Genomic DNA, 25,225 nt, shown 5'->3' on the forward strand with positions numbered 1-25,225 from the left:
GTAGTGTTTGCGCCGACTGACTGACTGGCGGTGCTGGCTTCATATTGGCAACAAGAGTGGCAACATTCAGCCCGCGTATCCGTCAACATACGGGCCCGTAAAATGTCGGTGCCGTATGTGATAAAACCTCTAAATTCGTACCAAGGATTATTTTTTTAATTTATTAGTTTTTTTTTGGGTGCTCCCCCCCCCCGAGCCTCGGAGCTTCGCCGGGAACCGCCGAGCTGAACTGGAGCCCAAAGAAATCATCACAATGCCATCGCCGATGGAGGGACCGTCCAGAGAGGGCGACCTCTTTACGGTGAAACATGAGCTGAAGAACGGTGAGAGCGCTGCAGGTTTTCCGCGGGTTACCGTACATGTGTCGTCCGTCCTGTTGGTTCAAGCTACTTAAACGGGCAAAAAGAGGCGGGGGTTAGCGGAGCGACTGCCTTCCTACTAACCGCACTGCCTCTCGGCGACTAACGTTACCTAACCATTCAACTCACTCCGGACGGAGCTAATGACTAATAATGCTAACTTATTCCGGCCGCGGCAACAACAACTATGTCATCTTTACGAGCTACCTGTCGTGCTACCAGTCGTATCTGCTACCATTTGACTGGAAACAAACCGTCAACCTTCGTCTTAATAAGTCTAACCGTGTTATTAGCATCCCCACCCAGTTGTCTCTGCGAAGTCACGTCAAAACTATTAGCGCTCGATCACACGGCTCAAAAGCTAAGCGAGCTGTCAAAAAAAGCGCTTGCCTGGTGTTATCAATAACAGCCGTTTGTTTACAAAATAATTTACAATTATTAAGAGTCTTGTCATATTTCATGCATTAGCTTATTTGTCTTTGTCACATTAAAAAATCGTCAAATGTATAAAAAAAAAAAACCGAACAAACAGAAAATAAATTAAATGTATGTATGCATTAGACCCTCTGCATACTCGCGGTTCGGCACCCGCAAAGTCACATTACATTACGATACATCCATCCATCCATTATCACAACCATCAACCATCCGCACCCACACTCACACCTAGGGGCAATTTACAGTGTCCAATCAACCTGCCATGCATGTTTTTGGAATGTGGGAGGAAACCGGAGTACCCGGAGAAAACCCACGCTGGTATGGGGAGAACATGCAAACTCCACACAAGAAGGCCAGAGCCGGAATCGAAATCGGCACCTCTGAACTGTGAGATTATCGGCACGCCAGACGTGACGACAAAAAATAGCGAGATTTTTTTTCCGGCAAGACCAATGTCACCAAAAAAAGCTGGAATAAAGGAACTAAACAATGTTTAAATGTTATTAATTAAGATTGTTGACATTTTAAAGTGGTCACGAGCTGCAGAAATGAGTTTCCTCCACCGGGTGTCGGGGCTCTCCCTTAGAGATAAAGTGAGAAGCGCCGTCCTCTGGGAGGGGCTCAGAGTCGAGCCGCTGCTATTCCGCATTGACAGGAGCCAAATGAGTTGGCTCGGGCATCTTGTCCGTATGCCACCTAGACGTCTCCCTGGTGAGGGCGTGTCCACGCTAGAGTGACGATGTCTCCCAGCTGCCTTGGGAACGTCTCGTGATCCTCCTGAAAGAGCTCGACAAAGTGGCTGGGGTGAGAGAAGTTTGGGCTTTGCCGCTTACGCTGCTGCCCCCGCGACCTGACCTTAGACAAAAGGAAGAAAATGGATGGATGGACATTTTAACGGCTTTGAAAAAAAGCCGGCAAAAATGTCTCAAACTTTCCCCATTTTTACAATGGGAAGGAATGGCCTGTGACACTGAGCGTCTGCGTGAAGCGGTGTGACAGCTGTTGAGGGACAAGTAAGACCAAAGCGAAGCATTTTGAGGTGCGATACGCTTCGGGAACGACTACGTGTGCCATAAAAGCCATCTCTGCGGTGCGAACCCAGTCTGCCGATGTTTGATTGGCTGCCGGAGATTTCCACACCATGCTGGTAACAGATGGCTATCTTATTCCAGTTGAGTCTCTCCTATGCCCCCCCCATACCCCATTCAAGTTTAGGCAACACTCATTTTTGTCAAGTTATCATGTTCTTCGGCAACGTATAAATTGGATGTAACTTTGTCTGCACTTCCCCTAAAACCCTAAAAATTGGTCGATATAAATATTCCAGCACGCGGTCAAAGACATGTTATTCCGCCATGCGTGCGATAAACAACCAGATTATTCTTGAAAATTCAAATAAAAATAGGTGATTTTATTTATTTAATTGATTAATTTACTTTTACGCACATGATAAAAAAAAATATGACATTCAACCATCCCCTCGTGCCCCCCAGAAAATCAGCAAAATAAATTGGCCAATTTTTGCAAAATTTGTCTCTCAAATACAAAAGGCAACAGTCAAATGTTCCTCCTGGAAGTCATATCTTTATTGATGTAAACATTAATGGATCAAAAACAGCTTATTTTAGTCATTAAATATATTTTTTAATGAATTGGTTATCAGAATTGCAGTTTTCCAGATATCAAAATCGGCATCAGCCTAAAAGAATCCAACGGGCCGGGCCCTAATATTGAGGAGCAGTCAGCAAGTTGTCGTTCGGTCGTGCACCTCCGCTGTGGGTCTATTAATAAACACGGAGATCAAACTCGGCCTCGGCGGGGCGAGCACCACAACGCCGTTATGCAATGCACACTCCTGACCCGGCAGTCGGCGGGGAGGCTCGGGCTGAAGGGTTGGGGGACGTCGTTTGTCGGCGAATGCCTTCCCAGCCTTGTCACGTCGAGTTGGAGACACTCGAGTTGCTCTCGGGCGCGAGGCGTTCATTTAATGCACGCCGAGCATGATCATCCGGCTATGCGGGAGACATTGTGAAGACCTCAAAGCCGGACGCTAATGACCCTCCTCCTGTTTAATGTGGCGTCCTCCTCCTCCTCCTCCTCCTCCTCCTCTCGTGTATATTTTCAGTGGGTGTGAAGAACAAGCACGCTATTTATGTAACATGTTCTTCTCTTTTTTTTTTTTTTTTCAACGTTGTACACATTTTTGCAGGTCAACAAACTCAGAAGACGCCCAAGGGGGTGCTGTCAGTACGCTGCTGCTTTTCGTTTGCCACTCATTCATTCATTCAGTCAGTTCAAGTCCTCCGACTGTCCGAGCTGGCTCACGATTGCGCAACTTTATGTTCATACGACGTTACTGTTTGACTGTGCTGATTGTTTTCGCATTTATGACACATGAACTTCACTATGTTCTTGAAATTTCCTTTTGTATTTTCAGCCCATTGATTTGGAGACTTTACGCTGATCTGATCGGCTGGATCGGATCAGCGAATATTGAGGATTTTGTGCAAAATCAACGATCGGTTGTGGTGTCGTAATTTACAGAGCAATCAATGACACTTTTGATTGGATCCACGAAATGAGACATTACAGCGGACGCAATCTTCTCCGCTCCGGGGACATTCTGTACTTTCATCGTTAATAATCCAAGGATTCTCTGCGTACACTGTCCGATTTAGGATTTACATTTCCGTGTATTGAACGTTTCTCTGAATTTTTGGGAACATTTTTAGGATTTAATTGCACTTTTCAGGGCGGCATGGTGGCCCGACTGGTTAGCGCGATGGCCCCACAATACGGAGGTCGTGAGTTCAATCCCGGCTTCGGCCTTCCTGTGTGGAGTTTGCATGTTCTCCCCGTACCTACGTGGGTTTTCTCCGGGTACTCCGGTTTCCTCCCGCATTCCAAAAACATGCATGATAGGGTGATTGGACACTCGAAATTGCCCCTAGGTGCGAGTGGTTGTTTGTTTTTGTGTGCCCTGCGATTGGCTGGCAACCAGTTCAGGGTGTCCCCCTCCTACTGCCCGAAGACGGCTAGGATCGGCTCCACCACCTCTGCGACCCTCATGAGGAGAAGCGGTACGAAAAATGGATGGATGGTTGTTATTTTCAATACCAGAGAAGAGATAGTGAGTATTTATTGACAGAAGGATGCCGAGTTTCCAAATGCCAGGCAAGACATCGAGAGAAAGACCAAAGAGGAGGTTTATGGATGTAGTTCAAGAGGACATGGAAGTCGTTGGGGTGAGAGGAGCGGATGCAGAGGACAGGGTTAGATGGAGGCAACTGATTCGCTGTGGCGACACCTGAAGGGAAAAGCAGAAAGGAAAGAAGATCATTCCTGCCGGGAATCCCCAACATACGGGAAGCCGACCATTCCGTTTTGCGAATTTCATACTCTTTCTATAATTCGACATTATTACGGGCTAGTTAATATTAGGCTAGAAATCCGCGGGACAATCCCCTTGAGCTGTAGAATAGCAGCCGTTGCTATGCAAGAGTTCGTGAACCCAAAATACCGGCCTTTGATTGGTCCATTGCTGTTCATTTGAGTGGAAAAATAGAGGGTGAGCTGGTCGTAGCTGTGATAATAATGTCATGAGCAATAATGATGTAACGGCTGACATATCATCGGAAAGCTGAGATCATGCTCTTTTTTGGAGTTTGCCAAAACCTAATTTCTGAAATATGGCTCACTGTGAGTCATTTTGCGATGGGGTCCCATTTTAGCACAAGTCACAAATATGGTTCTGGCGTTTGAAAAACAAGCGCTGTAGAAAATACTTTTTTGCTCTCGTGTTCACATTTCCAAAACATCTCTGTGATACCAATATAATATTTGTCTATCTGTGCGTGTGTGTGTGTGTGTGTTTCTGTGCTTCACAGCCAACCTGACGGGCCACGTGGAGCGGGTGGGAATAGAAAACTTTGAGCTGCTGAAGGTGCTCGGCACTGGAGGTAAGTCCTCGTTTATGGTGAAGCTTTTTGTGTGTGTGTGTTGTTCATGTTTGCGTGCTGTGCTGTCCTTGTGTCTACTCCCCCCTGCCAGCGTACGGCAAGGTGTTCCTGGTGAGGAAGGTGAGCGGCCACGACACGGGCAAACTGTACGCCATGAAGGTCCTGAAGAAGGCCACCATCGTGCAGAAGGCCAAGACGGCGGAGCACACGCGCAGCGAGCGTCAGGTTCTGGAGCACATCCGCCTGTCGCCGTACCTCGTCACGCTCCACTACGCCTTCCAGACCGACACCAAGCTGCACCTAATTCTCGGTGAGCCGACCCACAGTTTTCTCTCATTACGAGCATGATTAGTTGAGCAGTTTTTTGCCGCTGCCTCACCAATAAGGGCCGTACACCGATCAACACGGTCCACCACGACTGACGTGGACCATTGTGGAAAAAATCGGTCATTGACGACTCTTTGCCTCAAGCAAGTTGAGTCCCGCACATCTACTGGCGCGCCGAAAAATGGAAAAACGGCAACCCTCGATTGTTTTGAGGCTCATCATACGATATTGTACTGTATTAGTTTTATTAAACCACAAAAATGTAGTACGATTGACAAACATTTCCAGAAAAACAAGAAACGGGCATTAATAAAGGAGAGAAAGAGGATATTTGATAGCCTTTTTTGGGGGGGCGTGAAAGTTAATGTGCAACATTGCAATGTTAACAAAAAAAACTTTTGAAGCCCAGCAAAACCAGTTGCGGACGTTTGGCTACAAAAGTAGTCGTCTAACAACGCACACTGCACAGAAGTTCAGTCGGTTTCGGGCGCATGGTATTGCAAAATGCAGTGGCGGGCCGTACATTTCACACGCAAGCCTTCAGTGAAGTCCTGCTTAGTCCGACTTGAATAAATCCCCTTCTTATTACCATCATTTATGACACCACGGCAGGACAAATAATATACAGAAAGACACTTATGCACGGCTGAGTAAGTGTTGGACGACCGACCTAGCTTGTCTTGAAAGGTCCGTCTTGAAAATGGCCTTGCAAGCGTATCTGCAATTAAATCCACACTTTTCCCTCCTTTGGCCATTGTGCCGTTTTTGGCCTCATTGCCGCCCTCTGCTTTTAACTAAAATTGACATCACAGCTCACTTGTGACGTCCGTTACGCGAGGCCGAGGGCAGTTTGATGTCAATTTCAATTTTAATGAAATAAGAGTGCCGCCACATTGAAGAAGGCGAGTGTGTGCTATTAACCACACAGACTCACCCTCACGCCAAACTCAACATTTCTAGAAAAAAACTTCTAGCTGACTTCTTTTTTTCTATCTCCTTTTGATGCCGTTAGCCTCGTTTTGTCGGAAACATGAAACCACGTCACTTAGAGGTGCTTAGTAAACCTTAAAGCAACCCTAAAGTGGATTGTGGAATGAACCATTTTCCGTTTTTTCCATTGTGGGTTTAGGTTGTCGTAAAGTTGAAATTAACCTTTAATTTTGAACATTTATGCCTTTTTTTTTTTTAACGGAAATAAATAAATGAATAATAAAAATCTACAAAACTTAACAAAGAGTGGGCCCTGGTCCAACATTTCAACCTCCCTCCCCTCCCCTGCAAGACACTTTTAAAACCCAAGCCATTATTCTAACTTCTTGCCTTCCTCAGATTATGTCAACGGCGGCGAGCTCTTCACACACCTGGTGCAGCGGGTGCGCTTCAAGGAGCAGGAAGTGGCGCTGTACAGCGGCGAGATCGTGCTGGCACTGGAGCATCTCCACAAGGTGACGGCGGCCGCACGGTGCTCGCGTGTTCGTATCGTTCGTCAACATTACTTACAAGTTCCAACCTCGTCCCGTTGCAGCTTGGGATTGTGTACCGCGACCTGAAGCTGGAAAACATTTTGCTGGATTCAAACGGTCACATTGTCCTCACAGACTTTGGCCTCAGTAAAGAATTTGACCAGGTTTGTCTCCACCCGATGATTTATGTTCCACTATGAACCAAAGTGAAGTTTATTTTTTTTAATATCTTTTAGTGGGAAAAAAAAAGAAGAAAAGGGAAAACAAATGATTACATATAATGTGATAAACTGAACAGTTAATTAAAATAAATTCAAACAGAGATTTCCTTAATTTCACTCCAGACACAACATTTTCAAAAAATAAAATGCTGATACTGAGAAAAAAAAAAGCGTTTTATGTATCGTAAATATTCATCATGATGATGTACATCAGCAAAAAAAAAAAATCACAAATTCCCTGATCCCAATCTGTGGTTAGCTTTGCCAAATTGTGTAATATTTAATTAGCATTCTAATAAATGCATTAATTTATAAATGTTTAATATGTTAAAACAGATAATAAATAATCTTACTGCATTGAATAAAAATATTTTCTTTTTTTAAACAGTTAGCTTGTCAATTTAATCCTGATATGACATTGTAAAAAAAATGTTTTGTCCTGTTTATTTCATAATCAGTGTAATACATGTACTTATCAGTCTATAATTTATTTCGCAAAATGTTTTAACATGTAATGGCGTCCGAAGTAAAATAATATACACAAACTAAGATATCCATCTTATCCATATCTATCAGATTTTCCAATGGAAAACAACGCATTTTTAAAAATATTTGTTGTCCTGTATGCAGCCTGAACAAGCTGAGCTCCAGCGGCTGTTTCAAAATATTGCCTTCACAAAGATAACAATGCTGAGTTTAGATTGACGCTGTCGACCGTTCCGATGACACAGGTGGATCGAGCCTTTTCCGTGTGCGGAACTATCGAGTACATGGCGCCCGAGATTGTGGAAGGAGGCGAGTCCGGACACGACAAGGTGACTTTGCTACTTTTACGGCTGTGATTTATGCGAACCGATTCTCACGCGCGCCAAGAGCGGTTGCGTCAAACGTCTGTGCGTGTGCGTGTATTCCCTCGCAGGCGGTGGACTGGTGGAGTCTGGGCGTTTTGATGTACGAGCTTCTGACCGGCGGCTCACCTTTCACCGTCGACGGCGACGAGAACTCACACACAGACATCGCCAGGTGCGAAATCTACTTATTGGCTGACTTTTTCTTCATCGGCCACGTGTATTATACGCTGAAACATCTGTCTGGCTCCGTCTGCCCCAGGAGGATTCTAAAAAAAGATCCTCCTTTCCCCAAAGACATGGCGCCACTGGCCAAAGACGTCATCCAGCGGCTGCTCACCAAAGACCCTGAGAAGAGGCTCGGCTCAGGTCCAAACGGGGTGGAGAATGTCAAAAAGCATCCTTTTTATCAGGTTCGCGCTGCCGCCTGCAGCCAGGGCTGGGCAATTTATCCAAACATAATCGTGATTTTGATTTTTTGTTTCTGCTCCAAGTCATGAAAAAACCTAATTGACGAAAAACGATTCACGTGTTGAGCAGTGCCGTGTGTGCTTGCAAATTCCTGCGTTTCCAAAGTACCCTGAATGCACCGTGTTTCTTGTGCGGCAAGCATGTGACGTTATAGGAATCTTGAGCGTGCTTTAAGCAGTTTAATGAGTTAGCTTTCAAATTAAACCGGCTGAATTTCACTTTATTGCAAGATAATCAGCAAAGACACTGAATTGGCGCATCCCCCCCCCCCTGCAGAAGATCAACTGGGAGGAGCTGGCGGCCAAAAAGGTACCCGCCCCGTTCAAACCGGTCATCCGGGACGAGCTGGATGTCAGCAACTTTGCAGAGGAGTTCACGGAGATGGACCCCACCTACTCGCCCGCCGCTCTGCCGCAGAACTGTGATCGCATCTTCCAGGTGGGACACCAAACATGATGCTTATTTTAAATGACGCAATGTGGGACCCTGCACAACTTGTAACTTTATTTGTTTGATGTTCGGTTTGACACTCAACTTCTATTCTAAACAGATGCCTCTTTTTGGAAGAATTGTATATGGCAAACTGGTGCTTTTTGTGGAATAAGTTGAGTTACATTCTCTCATGTAGCGTTCGTGTTTCCGAGCAAAAGATTGTCAGAGCAACACATTGTAGCGCGGAAACCGTAAGTCAGGTCAGTCGTAAATCAACGTCACACTGTGTTATAGTTTACATTTTTTTGGGGCAGTGTGCCATGATATTTTTCAAATGACATTGGCTTAATACAGCTTTGCAAACAATGGTCTAGAACAGTGATTCTCAACTGGTGGGTCGGGATCAAAGAGTGAGTCGCTGACCAGACGACAGGGACAAACCCAAGTAAAACTTGCGCTCTAGTCACCCGCGACTCCGTAAACAAATCCAATGCAAATCAAGCTTTGGCCAGCAGACGTCATAGCATTAGCAATATTCTTTTGGCCGTATGTCCGACTAATCTGAAAATGTAAATTACTTTTACATGTATTTTCAAAGTCCATTTTTGAAAATACATTTTTGATTTTTTTGTTCTTAATGTCTAATATAATTATGTAACAATAGGAAGATTCGTGTCGCAGGGTGAAAACATTCGAGAAACAACCACTGGTCTGGATGGATGGATGAATGCATGCACGTCATGAAATGACACCAAAAGTCGGTCCTACCTACTTTCTCGGGGGTATGCAGACACATAACAGGCTCCCCCCACTCACCCCCCCCCCCCAAAAAAAAAAAAAAAATAATAATAATGTATTTATTTATATGTAGCCTATAAATATTTTGGGGGGGGAATATAACTCTCTTATTTCAAACTTTTATTGAACATTTCATTGCCTTACTACGCTGACACATCACAACTTACCTACTATCAGGTAACCTCTTTGAAACGCTGGTTTTTATGCCTTTCTCCCTCTTACCGTTTTTTTTTTTGTTTTGTGCCCGTGAGCACTTTGTATTTTGCTTCTCCATCTTTAGCATCTTCAGTCGTTTGAATTGTAAACACTCGCCGCTCGCGTTCTCGAGGGCGCGCGCACTGGACTTTGTCTATGTCTGTGCGCGCGCGCGGAGCGCGGGGGGGTTGGGGGGGGCGCCGGTGTCAGTCACAGAGGAGAGGGGCGTCCCTCTATTGATATTGGTGATTAGATCAAACCATATACGTGAACAAACCGCCGTTTAATACCTAAAATGCCCACTCAAAAATATTTTGCGCCCCCCGCTAGCGTGGCGCCCCGATGCCGCATATATACTTTTAGCGCCACTGGGTCTCCATTAATATTTTTCGATCATGTGGAATGTTTTGCGACTATATTCGACACGCTGCGCCGCAATCCAAGTCATCGAGTGAAGTTGTGAATGTCCTCGAAAGGTTGCTGTAAGTCAACACGCGTCTGTGTTGCGCGCCCGTCGCCATTCACGCCGCCTCAATGAGGCTTTCATCGGCGTAATTGCAGCCGCACGCGGTCTGCCCCATTGAAGTCGCAGATGCGAATGACTATTTTTGATGGTTTGGCTTTGAACCGTAATACGGGCCATAACGCCCCACCGCCAGCTGATGGATGGGCGTTGGAATCTCAGCTCTCGATTGCCTTCTGGATGCTCGAGCCGGGGCGCGATCAATAGCCGCATTAGCTCGGCTTCTCTGGCGGAATAATAGGTGACACTCGTGGAGCGTCGGCGCGTCTGCCGCGGGTACGCCTCCCGTCTTTGATTGCACGTTTTTCGCCAGCAGCCCGCCTGTGGAGGGGAGGGGTCTCACCATGTGCTCCCCCCCTTCGCTCCTCCAACGGTGCCGAACAAAACAGAATTAAAATTGCATTAAGAGCGCCAAGCTGTAATTTTGACAGCAATCACATTTTCAAGCCCGGCAATTTGGGGCATCGCATTCATTCACGCAGCCATCCTTCCGTCCATCCGCGTCTGTCACTCGCGCACGCCACAGCTGCGCGTGTGTACGTGCGTGTAACATTAATGCCAGTGCTTGGGGCGCCGGAATCCCCGCAGTTGGAATTAAGCAGTCGTGTCTTCACAATGAGCGTTGGTACAGCAACAACACACGAAAAAAGAAACAGCTGGACAATTTCCGTGCAGAATTGGTGTCATTATTAGACTGGCGAATATATTTCCAGGGAAAGATGAACCAAAATGTTACCCGCTCGAAGTGTACATTGGACAGTGGAAAACGAACCAAAAAGCTGTAGGATTTGGATAGTGTTTGGAAAAATGCCTAAAAAGTCAAACAAAACTTTGTGTGAGCTCATCAAATCTCTTAACGGTTTGCGCTCGATGACAAGTAACAAAATGTTTGTCAGTTTACATATTGAATTGCGGCAGATAAATCAGCTGTCGTTCGTATTAATTCATTGTTCATTCTTTATTTTCGTGAAAGTCTAACCTGAACACCAAAACGTGTCTGTAAAACATCTGATATTATTTGTTGGAACAGAGCTTGTTTGTTAAAAAATTATATAGCAATAATAATGAAAAAAATATTTACTCATTAAAATCTGAATTGCGTGAGTCATCATTAACGCAGAATAGTTTTGTTGTCTTTGCAGCACAGGGTGCAATGAAATGGAACAGCCAAATCCCACTTGTGAAACCGAGTAACACAATAATCTACGGAGATACAAAATAGGAGTCCGCCCGGTTGCCTCTTACACCGTCCCGTTTTTGACAGATGAAAAGAAAACATAAGCGGAGGACAAAAAAAAAAAAACCCTACAAACTGACCCCGAGTTCCTGTAAGCGGAGCGAAGAATGGACTTGCAAAAGAAAAACGTCAGCAAACACGCATACATTATTTGCACGACACACTGTCTAGCAACATTCCAGTCCAACCTGCAGAGGGCAGTCTTTGCAACCAGCAGTGCGCCACCACATCCGATTCTCCAGGTGCGCCATAATAAATTCAATCGCAATCATAATTCGGAGGGAAAGAAATGCCAATTGATTATTTTTTTAAATTGATTCAGCCCAACTGCAAACGCAATTTGAACTATTCAGCCTTAGTCTATCCCAGGCTAAATTGCTCCAACCTGGACTGATTTCCAGCCAATAGTAGGGCACATTTAACCCGACCATTCACATTCTACACAAGGAGAACTAAAAGTATTCAATCATCTTCATATTCAGATTTGCATGTGAAGCATCTTAACATACTTTGTTTCACAAATTAAGCTTTATTTTATACAGTGGTTATCGTCTCTGTCAGTTAAAAAAAAAAAAATCAAAACGTTACTTAAAACATGGCCATATTATCACGTGCTGTCAGCGCTCTCACAATTGTGCATTATTTTTTTTTTTGCATCTAGGGCTACTCTTTCATGTCCCCCTCCATCCTGTTCAAGAGGAACGTGGTGATGGATGACCCCGTCCAGCTGTGCGGCGGCTCCGAGCGGCCCGGGTCCGCCGCAGTGGCCCGGAGCGCGATGATGAAGGTATGGACGGACGATAGGCGAGCGCGTTTCACGGAGCACACAGTTACACACTCTTGGCTCCCTCTGCATTGCCACCTACTTATCTGCTCATTTAATTTGTGATGTTTATTTTCAGCCACTCAGGTGATCATTTAGTGAGTTAATGCTTTCTCGCCTACGTCCCTGCTGTTATTACAAGCCAGGTGTGGGCAAACTACGGCCCGGGGGCCAAATGCGGCCCGTTAAACGTTTTAATCCGGCCCGCCGAACTTGAAAAAAATTAAATGCATAAATCTTGTTAATGTTTTAGTTTGTAAATCTTGTGGTTTTTCAATGACATATATATTGTTGTAATGCTTTTGTTCACTTTCATTTAAAATTAAATGTATTTTTTGTCTCCGATGAGGTGAGGTGACCAAAACACTCCATCCATCTGCTCCTGTTCCGGCGCCTCTGTCAAATTTTACAACCCATTGTGGCCCACCAATCCAAAAGTTTGCCCACCCCTGTTATAAGCAATAGTCCGATATGCTTTTTCCAGGGCCGATACAGATTATTAAAGTCATGGATGCCGATGACCGATATTTGAAGCCGTTATTCGTTTGTTGAAAAAAAGGGATAAAATGGTGTCAAAATTTTGAAAGAATAAAAACTCCAAAACTTGACTTAGTTTAAATCCCTTTAAGCACATGTGATTTGATGTTATAGTAGGGCTGGGCGATAAACCGAAAATTTACCGTTACCGAAATTTATTACAATGACCGAAATCATTTTGCCCATGTCGGTAAATTCGGTGTTTAAAAAAAAAAGAGAAAAGCCTTTTCTGTCTGCGGCAATGTTCATGCCCCTTTAAGACCGCAACAGCGCCTCTAGTCACGTGACTCCACCGGTCTGATCGAGAAAGGAAACAGACGTCGCTGTCGTAGCTGGCGATTCAAATCCAGAAGCTTTTTCACCACCCACAACACAACCATGCTGTGCTGAAAGTTCAAAGTGAGAAGCAAGGTTCGACAAGTGACAACAGCCCATAACGGAGGCGACACCATACGAGAGAACGTCTCAGAGGTGGACGCGATAGCCTAGCACATGGCTAAAGATTTAGCTCCTCTAGTAACAGTGTCGTGCACAGGATTTATTTATTAAAAATTTTTTTTTAATATATTTATTTCTCGTGCATTTATCGTTATCGAGGTAAAATTCCTCAATTTCTCGCGATATTGATTTGAGGTCATATCGCCCAGCCCTATGTTATAGCCTTTTTAGAGCTTAGAAAATAGACTTATTTATAAACTTTTAAACTCGAACAAAAAAGTACACGGAGCTCCCGGGCTCAGCTGCATGTTTTCTTGTTCAATGAAACGGGCAGCTTTCTGCTGATTGGCTGCTACAAGGAATCCAATCAGATGGTGCTGTGGGCGGGCCAATCTGCTTCTGCAGGCAGGGCCACCAGCACAGCAGAGAGAGAGAGTGAGAAATGTGCTGCAGCAAGTGAGAATAAACCAGCTTTTAATTTAGCGCCCTTGAAAGTTAAAACAATGGCCTCTCGCAGCCATTAATGGCCGCTCAACTGCCAGCAGACCTGAGGACTTATTAAAAATATGATCCAGCAGCGACCGTCACGTTCGCCTGGTCCTTATTCATTTTTTCGAACACATTTATTTTTCCCACAATAATCACATCACCTACCGCTAGTAGTCGAGCTTTGAAGCAAGCTTTCGCCTCATTCGAATGAGCTGCGCTCGTTTATGAGTCTCAGAGGCATTTCATTTGACGACCCTTCATTGAATACCGTACAGTGTTACGTTTGGTCTTCAAACGCCATAGAGTGTGTTGCAACTAGCTATGGTAGGATATTTTACATTATGTAATGAGTAAAAAAAAAAAGAGAAAAAAATGCGTTGTGTGTAGTTTAGGAATATCTGGTAAATTCCGGGCAACACTCAAATGCAAATATATGAAAAATCATTTCTAATGAATGTATTTTACCATAATTAAAAATTCTCTGCTTTGGTTTTTCGGCAGGACTCGCCTTTCTATACGAGCTTCGAGATGGACCTAAAGGACAGCGCTTTGGGCGAGGGGAGCTTCTCCATCTGCCGGCGCTGTACGCACAAAAAAACGGGGCAGAAATACGCCGTCAAGATAGTCAGCAAGCGGTACAATATTGAAGAATGGAAAAAAAAAATGTACTCCTCTGATAAATAAATGTGTTATGACCGCTTCCTTTTTTTGTCTTTTTCTTCTAGGATGGAGGCACAGACTCAGCGGGAGATAGCCGCTCTGAAGCTCTGCGACGGACACCCAAACATTGTCAAGTTGCACGAAATTTACCATGACCAGGTGTGCCCCCCCCACTTTCACTTACTCCCACTGTTGTTCTTGTACTTGTAAATTCTTCTCGTGTTGCTCGTACGCTCATTAATTTGTAGAAGGCCTAATTCATGAGTAGACCGAAAGCCCGAGAGATGCTGCAACAGTCTCCATGCACGCTCCCCTTAAAGCAGACCTAGATACACTCACTAATTGCACTCCAAAGAAAGTCTGCTCGGTCTTTCTCCCTCTCTTGGTCATTGTCGTTTTTATGTTTCTTGGACCAGTTGTGACTGCAGTAATTGCCGTTTTCAGGATCAATAAAGAAATCTGATTCTGTCACCATTCCGTGTACCTCTGATTAACCCCAAATAAAGGTCAGATCTTCTAGTCGGCTTTCCCTGACATTTTTGTCATCACATTTAAAACAAACCAGGCATTTGAACAGGAGTGTGTATACTTTTTATTACTACTACATATTGCAAAAAAAAATACAAATACTGTACTTTGTTTGGAAGCTAGCCATTACCAGCTGATCCTTTGTTGATTTCCACCACTGCCCTTAACAGACCTAACATTTCGCTGCGTCTTCTTGAGAGGTTTGTCACTGGCCAACATTAGCTACTATTAGAGCAAAAGTGTTTGGGTGGCGTCTTAGGGCGGAGATTGACATTTTTTTTGTATGTTTTTTTTGTTTTTGTCGCAGCTCCACACATATCTGGTCCTGGAGCTACTCGGCGGAGGGGAGTTGCTGGAGCGCATCCGTCGGAAGCGGCACTTCAGCGAGACGGAGGCCAGTCGTATCATGCGCAAGCTGGTGTCGGCGGTCAGCCACATGCACGACGTAGGCGTGGTGCACCGCGATCTCAAACCAGAGGTGCTCGCCACACTCGGCAAACACATTTTGTACTTTTTCAGACAATCAAAAGAAAACTAAAATGCGTGTGCGGTTTCTTCCCGTGAGCCATCTCCATGCTGAACTCTCGCACACAACTGGTCTTACCTTGGAGATCTGCAACATAATGTGTTATTTATTTAATTTCATATTTATTCTATTTAATGATTTCATCTTTAATTAATTTAATCGATATATTTAATTAAATTATTGTTGTATTGCACTGGAGAGGGGAGCTCTCCAATCTCGTTGCACACTGAGTACAATGACAATAAAGGGCATTCTGATTCTGATTCCGATTCTGATTCAGAACCTGCTCTTCACCGATGAGAGCGAGAGCTCCGAGATCAAAATCATCGACTTCGGCTTCGCTCGCCTCAAGCCGCCGGACAATCAGCTGCTGAAGACGCCTTGCTTCACCTTGCAGTACGCCGCACCTGAGATACTCAAGTATGACGGCTACGACGAATCGTGCGATCTCTGGAGTTTGGGCGTCATTCTGGTGAGTGGAGAGTCGAGCAAAAATAATGGAGTCAAATATATCCCATCATGTCTCATATATTAAGTCCAATTTTGGCAAATGGTGTAATGTCCATTAATGGCCACTATCATAGCAAGGCAAGGCAGCTTTCATTATATTGCGCATTCATGCACAAGTTTACTGAATGTGCTTCACATAATTACAAAACAACATTTAAAGGCTTAGTAACAAAATAAAAATAAATTGAATACGATTGCTAAAAGAATTTTTAGTACAAGAACACAAATTGGGGAAAATATGATTGTAGAAATGGTCTAAAAGAAAATGTGTATGCTCACTCACCTGGAGGCAAATGGAGGGGAGATCACATCAGGACAGGACATATCCTCCGCTGTCTTTCCTTTACTTTAATGAGAGCGGATGGATGCAGCTATTTTAAGCTCCGCTCACCAAACCGGAGCAACCTTTCAAATCCAATTGTATGTATAGCTCCGACATAAAACAGAAGCGCTCGTGAAAAGTGTTTGTTCTTATGTCTTCGTTCGCAGTACACCATGCTCTCCGGCCAGGTTCCTTTCCAGTGTCAGGAGAAGAGCCTGACCCACACCAGCGCCGAGGAGATCATGAAGAAAATCAAACAGGGAGACTTCTCCTTTGAAGGCGAAGCGTGGAGAAATGTGTCGCAGCAGGCCAAAGATCTCATCCAAGGTGAGACCCGATCAGTGTTTGGAGCCTTGCACGCAGTGGCGGGCCGTGCATTTCACTCCTAGGCCTTCAGTGAAGTCCTACTTAGTCCGACTTGCATAAGTCCCCTCATATTACCATCATTTATGATACCACAGCACGGCAGGCGAAATAATTAGAGAAACAAACTTACACAGTACTGAGTGAGTGTTGGACGACCTAGCTTGTCTTGAACTTTCCGTCTTGAAAATGGCCTCGCAAGCGTATCTGCAATTAAATCCACACTTTTCCCTCCTTCGACCATTGGGGTTTAAAAAAAAACAATAATATATTTGAGATCCTCAAACGGGCGCCAGTTACGACTTTTGGGTGTATTTGATTCCGCACAATGCTGCCCCCTCACAAGTGAGTATCCAATCACAAGACGCGTTCATCACCTTCAACGTAAAGGCCTGCGAGAAGGCCTTACTGTCATCAACTCGTGATCTGATTGCCTATCGCAACTGTCTAACATCGTCAGAAGCCCTCTTGAGACACAGAACAGACGCCGCACAATTGTATCTGAAGACCTCGGACGAATAGTGCGTGCTACTGGTATTGTGAAATCTGCCTGGCAACACGAGCTAGCTCAATTCTGATTGGATAAAAAAACTCTCACCTAAAAATACAACACGAGGATATAATATGACATCAATGTGAAGAATATGATCATGATTTCTTGATTATGTTAGGCCGGCAGAGAAGGCCTTGACCCCCCACCACTGCTTGAACGGCCGTTTAGAAGAAAATTTAGAAGAACGTGTCGTTAAAAATCGAAACTTGAATTCCGTCTTCAGTGAACACCCTCGTTTTGCCACCATGTCCTGACTTGAAACGCTCGCCTTTACTGGTCCACGACATTTCAATGCGGCTTACGACGTCGGCCACGCCTTCAAATTTTCTATGCAGGTTGTGAGACTTTGCGCCCCTGACTGATACTCACAAATAACTGTCTGCGGTCCTGCAGAGCTGCTGACCGTGGACCCGAGCAAGCGAATCAAGATGTGCGGCCTCCGCTACAACGCTTGGCTCCAGGACGACAGCCAGCTGTCTTCCAACCCGCTCATGACGCCCGACATCCTGGGCTCATCCACCGCCTCGGTCCACACTTACGTCAAAGCTACCTTTAACGTAAGATCGCTTGACGCCTCCTGACTAATTAATAGTCACCATTTGCTTTTGGAACCAGTAGTTAATACAAGACGGATTAGAATCACGTTCAGCTGTGCCACCAGGCGGATTCCATTTATATTTTACAACTTGTCGCACTACCATTTGCTGCCGCAGATTTCCATTTGTAAATCGGCCGATTATAGCCCTTCAAACATTGGCGAAAAGTGTTTGCAAGTTGTACTCTCACCGTTTACAGCATTTGCACACAAGTAACACTGGTCTCAGTATTTATTGCACAGAATTGTCTAGGATAACCGAGCATCCTTAAATATATAGAATGAAATGTGGTCTATGTATGGACCTGTCATTAAAAAACAAATTAAATCTTAAATTTTAGAATGTATGCATAAGTGAGCAAAGCACGTTGTGCAAGCTGCTGACCTGGATGGCAACATTTTACACGCAATCTAAAGTCATAAATGTGTTAAATAGAACGCACATTCAACTATATGTAACTCAAACACACACATGACAAGATAAAAAAAAATAATAATTTTGACGGAATATACTTTTTTTTAATTAATCGGTAATCTGTATTTTATTTCTGCCAAACATTGCTTGGCATTGGCCTAAAAAAATCCATATCGTTATTTAAAAAAAAAAAAAAAAAAATTTTGTTAATTTATTAAAAAATTCCAAATGTTAGTTTTTTGGTTTGGACAAATAGCATTATTATTTTACATGCCTCATTCTCATTAAAAAAATTATAATACCCCCGCCAGTTAAAAAAAAAAAAAAAAAAAAGAAGAAACACTTAACCTGCATGGACACCTTGTATTTCAGTGTATAAAAAGAAGAATTAAATTTCTGCGTACATTGTTGCAACATACACATTTTCAAGCATGGCAAAAGGAACTATTTCAGTTTAATTCAAACTCCTCCTGACGTGGCAGGCTTTCAACAAATGCAAGCGGGAAGGTTTCCGCCTGCAGACGGTGGACAAGGCGCCGCTGGCCAAACGGCGGAAAATGAAGAAGACCAGCACCAGCACCGAGACGCGCAGCAGCTCCGGCGAGAGCAGCCACTCCTCGTCCTCGTCGTCGCAGTCACAGGAGAAGAACTTTGCCGACGGCGGCGACGGCAGCCACCGGCCTGCCGAGGGCACGCCGGGCACCACGCCTGCGGGCACGCCCACCGGAACGGACTCGGGGCCGCAGCAGCAACAGGCGGCGCCTCCCACCTTTCACTTTTCCCATGGGAAGTGACGACTCTTTTATCCTTTTTTTTTTTTTTTTGCATGGCAAGCATGCAGCAAGGAGCGGCAACCTCAATATCAAGCAAACCTCCTCTAGCAATCGCTCTTCCCGCTCGTGATCCCGGGCCTTACACACACAGACACACACACGCGCACACACACACGAAAACACACGCGTATAGACACATAAAGAAGACAATCCCATACACACAGAAACATAAACCCACACACACACACTGAAACACACACAGGAATACACATTTGCGAGAACCAACAGGAATGCGTAGACACACACAAACATCAACTCATAGACAGAGACCAACAGCACAAACACAGACACACTCACATTAACATCCACACACACACACTCACACTGTGTCAATAAAGGACTGGACGAGGAAGGAGCTGTCACGGGGGAAAAAAAAAAAACGCAAGGGCTGCCCTCCTGTCCCAGCTCCCAACATTGCCAGCTCGTAATCCCCTCCATCCCCGTCTTGCGTTATGATCACTGCCCACTACTCCCCTCCCCCGCCCCACCCGCCAGGTCCAAAGGGAAAAGTCCGAGCCACGAAAGAGGAAATACAAACGCTCGTCCGCATCGTGGGTCCGCTTCTGCCGTCTTCGGCGAGACGCGTTGGGCACGGTATTTATACACCATTTGTACGCCGCATTATTTATGATGAGATGTCTTGTTAACTTATTTACGGCTCGGAGGAGAGAACGTGTGAATGTGGGGGATCTTTTCAAAGAAAACTATTTTGTGTATAGGATGTGCAGCCAAGCTGGAAAAGACTATTTTCCGAGAAGTAGTTTGGAGTTGATGGTGGATCGCTTTTTTTATCGAGAGACTGGTCAGGTTAGCGTCGTTAACTCCAGTGTCAAAACCGTGTAGCCAGATTTCAAAAACTGCACTTAAAATCAACCGAAATAAACAATAGATTTTGTCCATTCACAATAAAAAAAAACAAAATACAAAGCCCCAGACAAGACTTTTTTTTTTTCGTGATTGTGGCCAAATGAAAATATCCCGAAAGCCTGATGTGCTATAAAGTAAGTAAAGACCTTTTTTTTTTTTTTTTAAATGTCAAAAATACGTCGAGCCATCTCTGATTCTAATTTGCAGTTGACCTGTTTGTATCCAGATTTTGACCACAGGGGGGAAAAAAAAACTCGTCGTGTCTGGGGCTCCGTACAAAAATTTGCCACGCGATCTGATTGCAGCCAACGTGTGCTAAAGTCACCAAACAGACGGCTCAAAGCGTCCGTTAACTTCCTTTTGTGCTCATTTACAAAAGATGTGTGCCAAATGACGCTTTCAAACTGCAAATCAGGAGGTGCTGGTGCTGGTTTTCTTTCATTTGTGTCAATTTTGTCCAAAATTAAAAAAAAAAAAAAAAAAAAGTATTTGCGCCACCCGATTCTTGGAAATGTAGCATGTCACCTGAGCATGAGTGCGGTCCCTCCCCGAGGCAGCAGTCACCAACTGAAAAAAGACATTTTAAATGTGAATTTTAATGCGCGATATAATACCCGCTAGTTCACGTCAGTTTGATAGCGCGCGAACCTTTTCTGCCTCATGCAAGCTTCAGCTCGTTAGCTTGTCATCATGACTGACAAGGGGGGGAAAGAATTATCTCCCTGCTTCAAAGTTTTTAGTGGTCCGAAAAAGTGAATGGGTTTGTCGGTTTTTCTCACCCGGGTCCCGTTTGGATATGGTGGTGCTAACGTGCTACGCTAACCATTGCGTAAATTCTAAATGGAAGACGCGTTCCAAATGCTGCATTGATGACCATTGCGGCGAAAGGACTCGATTGATTGGTCAGATTCAGGCTTGTGAAAATGTTTTCTTTTTTTTCTTTGCTCGGTATCGTTCTTGGGCCATCAATTACAAGCCCGGTTTGGGGATTTAAATGGACCCACAAATTCGGATCCAGTGTGTAACAGTGCACAAGGCACCGCTACCAGACTATTTTCCACCCGAGACCCCCCCCCCCCCGGCCGGGTAACATTCTGCTGGAGGCATGTGAATGCGTAAAGCCGCAGCGGCTAGAAAGGCAACATGAAAGAAGCCGTTTGAACCACCCCCACTACGGCGGAGGCGGATGTTTACGCTGCCACTTTCGAAAGCGATACACGCCGGCCCCGCTCCGGCTTGTCCGTCTTCTGGCCGCTTGTGTTCCGTGGGGGTTTTCTTTTAGTGGGAGTGGCTTCTCCCCGTCTTCCGTTCGGATGCACTCAGTCGGAAAACCAAAGCGCGATACTACCGCTGACAATAACCTCGAGGTAGCTGCTCCTCAATCTCTCCACTCTTTCATGCGATTTATGCAAAACCAGTGTTTGTTTTGTCCCACTACGCCGATCGTTTCACTTTTTGCTTTGAACTATGCATCCCCCTCCTTTTTTGATGTTGTTTTGTTTGTTGTTGTTGTTGGGCATCCTCACCAATATTTTGAGCGGGGACTGCAACCAAAGTGCGCAGTGTGTCCGTTGCAAAAAGTGGGATCTGTGGAGCAGCAGCACTACAAAGCTCTCCTTGAACTTAGAGCCCCCCCCCTCCCCCTCCCCCCTTCCATCTATTAAGCCTTCTTCTTTTGTTTGGGAGTATTAATAGCTGAAGTGGAGCAAAGAGGAAGAGTGTCCTACATTGAAACTCGCCCCCTCTGGGAGCACGGGCGCTATTAGCTGATGTGCGCCACTTGTGTTTCGTTCCAAAGAAAAGACAAGCCTCCTTCCATCTTTCCGTCCATCCAACTTCGCGTCCCCGGAAAGAGCTGGTCCACAAGCTCGTTTAACAATTTGCCCCTCACCCCTCCCGACCCCCATCCATCTTTCAAACCCGCTTCTTTGAGTTCGACCTTGAAGTGGCCTAAATGAGCTACATTTCACGACATTTTTCAACTCATCCTCATCATTTCAAAAATATTTTCTCCGACTCGATGCCAAGCAGGCTAATTGCGTGTGCGGGAAGTCATACCGTAACGCGGACGCATTTCAAGTTCCCGTTTTTTTCGACAGTATCCTCGTTGAACAATGCACCAAAGTTGTACTTTATTACCAATTTTTTTTCCAATGCCGTTTCTTCAGTGGGCGTCTGCAAATCGCGGGTTTCCGCTATTTGTGAGCCGGCCCAATCCTTATGTCAAATATGAAATTATCTTTTTTTTTTTTTTTTATTGGCCATATCAGGGCTCCCCCATCTTTTTGGAAACTGAAAGCTACTTCTTGGTCCTGATTAATGTGAAGGGCTACCAGTTGGATACACACTTCTGAAATGACGTATTTGCTCAAATGACCTTTAATAATATTATTATATGCTATTATTAATAATATTTATTTACATGAAGACACCGCTCATCTTATTTTTCTTAATAATTAAGAAACAGATACTTATCAATATGCAACACTTTATTTCTAGTCTTCACGTTTTCAAATAATCACTTCTGCTAGGAAATCACAATGTCCCATCACTTGTGAGATATTCTTGAGGTGCTTGTTGGGGTTGGATATTTACCCCACATTGGTGACCCCTGACGTTTATTAATTGTTGAGAGCCCAACTACAGCCCAAACTACGATCGATTTTACCAGTTAGAGATGTCCCAATAAATTAGTGGTATCGATACTTGGTATCGGTATTGATGAGTACTCAAGCGTGAATACTCACTCGCACTCGTCCTCTAGAGAAAGTGGCATTGAAAATCTCGACAACTAACTACCGTATTTTCAGGGCTATAAGGTGCACCCGCATATAAGCCGCAGTTTTCTATATTGATAAAAATGAGTTGTTTAGCGACCAGATTACAGAACGATTTTGTATTGTGAATGCACAAAAAGGTACATAAACAGATTGTTAAAGCAGTGTCTTTTAACTCGGCAACAACTTTGCTCATTAAAACAGAACAGACCCAAGAGGGAAAAAAAATGTAGATTTATTCCGCGTATTTTCTGAACCATAGAGCGCCCCCTACCGGTGAAAGAAAAATCCACAGAAAAGTTGCGCCGGTGTATTAGCCGCATGGTTCAAAAGCTCGGAAAAAAGTAGCGGCTTATAGTCCAGAAAATACAATGTTTAACTAATTGACATTGCATATTATAATTTTGCAAATACAATGGATCCAAAAAGTTTACACTCGAACCGTTTAAATGCCAGAATTTTGTTTTTTGGAAATGAGATCAAGGCTAAATGAGTTCAAAACTCTTTATTGTGTCCCTTAACCTGCACAACCCAATTTGGGGGGAAAAAATTTTTTTTCGAGAGGGGAAGTAAAAATAAACAACTGAGAAAATGTTGTTGCGCAAGTGTGCACACCTTCCTGCAAGTCGAGCTGTGACGATGCACCTCTTTAGATTCGTTTTTGTTAACAAGCAGGCTACTTCCGTTTTCCAAGAGACTCTTTCACCAACAATCAAGTGGACAGACTTCGATCTTTGGCTCAGTCAAGGCACAATGTTGTTCTAAAGCCACTGTGTACAGTTGAGATTTTTTTTAAAACAGTTCAGAAGCTGTGAAAGTCGCAAACATTTCAGTCGCCCGCCGCAAGTAGGGCACCCGCCAGCATGTGGCGGCTTTGCTTTGCACCAGCGCTCGTCCCCTGGTGGGGGAGAGGGGCGGTGTTACGTCTATAAATAACACCTGGAATTGTCCTTATGTGAGAAAATTGGGCAGAAAACTGTGCACTGCGCACCGGAACCTCTAAAGTGGATCAACATCTTTACCCATAGTTATTCTTTTTTTTCTATGATTTTTTTTTTCATAATTCAGTTGACATTATTTCGTAAATGTGCGGGACGTGTCAAAGTAGCATTTTTTTGCTCTGTCCAGAATCAAATGGGTCCACGGCACAGGAAAGTAAAACTAAAGCGCTCACCCTTTGAAGGCAGCTGACGCACTCGTCGTCTTGGATTTTATTTTTTTTACCCCGTGTTGTGTGGTTACCATCACATGTTGAAGTTTTCAATTTAATTTTGAAAATAATTTTGTCAAGATGACATAGATAGATATAGATATTATATTATATGTTCGAAAACAAATACTACAAAATATGACTAAGAAAAAAAGTTTAATATATATATATATATATATATATATATATATATATATATATATATATATATATATATATATATATAATACAAAATATATCTTTTAAAACTATAAATAAATAAAACAATATGAGAAAATATGAAGTTTCCCATTCTATGGTTAGCATCATTTTTCTATGTTCCTTTTAATTTGATCAAAACATGTGTTTGATATGTTGAATGGTTTACATGAAAACTTGTGGAATACATGCAAAAATATTTGCCCCCTCTAAAAAATATCAAAATATTACGGTAACTTACTTAAGGAGGTTTCAATGTACTTTATTTCTTCTGGAAATTGACATTTTCGTCACTTTAAGCAAACAAAACTGAAAAAGGCTTTTGCAAGTATATTCCTGAAAAAAAACGACAACTTTTTGTACAAAATCTTACCAAATTCCCTCGCAGCTGCTCCTTTTTCCTTTTCAGGTTTTCCCTCCTCACGTGTTCTGTACTGTAGCAGTAAATCCCTTTGAGATGCGACATTTTGCACTCTGGTGTTGTTTTGTTTTTGTTCGTTTATCTGTCACGTTCGACTTCATTTGCATCAACAAGAACCTCCGCAAACAATTTTTGCTTCTTTCTTTATTGAACTTATGGCCCACTGTGAATCGTTTGAGGCCTTTAGCCTAGTGGGAGGAAGTACATCAGATGTATTTTTCTTCTCAAGAGCGTAAGTGTTTATTTGTTCTAATTTCTTTGTCGTTATTCAAAACTGCTTAAAAAACAGGTACCGCGTTAGCGTGTTGTTTCAGTGAGTGGCCACCAGATGGCAGCAACGCACATGTGAAAAGATGTCAAGCTACTTTGTTCTTTGTTTAAAAAAAAGAGATAAGAAAATGACAAAACTACTGTAATAATTGTTGACTGATCAGTTCGTTGTCTGCAGTTGTTTTATGCCCGCCGTGGCCATTGTTTGATGTGCAAATATATATTTATTTTTAGACCTTTAATGTCCCCGGGAACTATTTGTCACGTCACAATAAAATGTTCCTTGAACTCTGCGACGTTTTGTGGTTAAGTAATTTTCATGAGGACTAAATTGTTGCACAGTACAAAAAAAAAATCTGAAGAAGCTTGGACTGATCAATTTGTACAATTCAATGAACAATTGAACTGCTGCCCTAAATGGGTGATTTAAAAAAATCTATTGAAGTAAAACTAAAATAAACAAAGTATTATTTACGTTTATTATTTTATTGGACATTTAGTTTCGCAAATACAGTTACAAAGAAAAATAAAAAAACAATGTCCCCATACCACAGAAAGACATCGTAGAGTAACTTGGAAACAATATAACAACGCATAAATAAGGAGCTGGAACTTTTTT

At 43.7% G+C, this 25,225-nt stretch overlaps 1 protein-coding gene across 1 annotated transcript; it reads left to right on the top strand.

Moving 5' to 3' along the window:
* Nucleotides 1-24,899, top strand: rps6ka5 (ribosomal protein S6 kinase A5). The gene is made up of 17 exons (XM_088310292.1): nucleotides 1-323; nucleotides 4,685-4,756; nucleotides 4,848-5,066; nucleotides 6,413-6,528; nucleotides 6,609-6,710; nucleotides 7,499-7,582; nucleotides 7,687-7,790; nucleotides 7,878-8,028; nucleotides 8,363-8,524; nucleotides 11,933-12,058; nucleotides 14,060-14,193; nucleotides 14,284-14,377; nucleotides 15,054-15,224; nucleotides 15,553-15,744; nucleotides 16,272-16,431; nucleotides 17,414-17,577; nucleotides 18,513-24,899. Exons 1-17 carry the CDS (start codon nucleotides 254-256, stop codon nucleotides 18,822-18,824), a joined length of 2,433 nt encoding a protein of 810 aa, XP_088166418.1. The 5' UTR covers nucleotides 1-253; the 3' UTR covers nucleotides 18,825-24,899.
* Nucleotides 24,900-25,225: the final 326 nt, after the last annotated feature.

Source organism: Idiotropiscis lumnitzeri, chromosome 1 (assembly GCF_059441095.1).
Source record: "Idiotropiscis lumnitzeri isolate Australia: NSW breed Sydney's pygmy pipehorse chromosome 1, RoL_Ilum_1.0, whole genome shotgun sequence".
Lineage (NCBI taxonomy): Eukaryota > Metazoa > Chordata > Actinopteri > Syngnathiformes > Syngnathidae > Idiotropiscis > Idiotropiscis lumnitzeri.

What these genes read in the sequence shown, in the direction of transcription:
- rps6ka5 (XM_088310292.1), top strand. Translation starts at nt 254, where the DNA reads ATGCCATCGCCGATGGAGGGACCGTCCAGAGAGGGCGACCTCTTTACG. An exon ending in CAAGCTGCACCTAATTCTCG is followed by an intron (nt 5,067 to 6,412) that starts GTGAGCCGACCC and finishes TGCCTTCCTCAG; the next exon opens with ATTATGTCAACGGCGGCGAG. An exon ending in TCAGTAAAGAATTTGACCAG is followed by an intron (nt 6,711 to 7,498) that starts GTTTGTCTCCAC and finishes CCGATGACACAG; the next exon opens with GTGGATCGAGCCTTTTCCGT.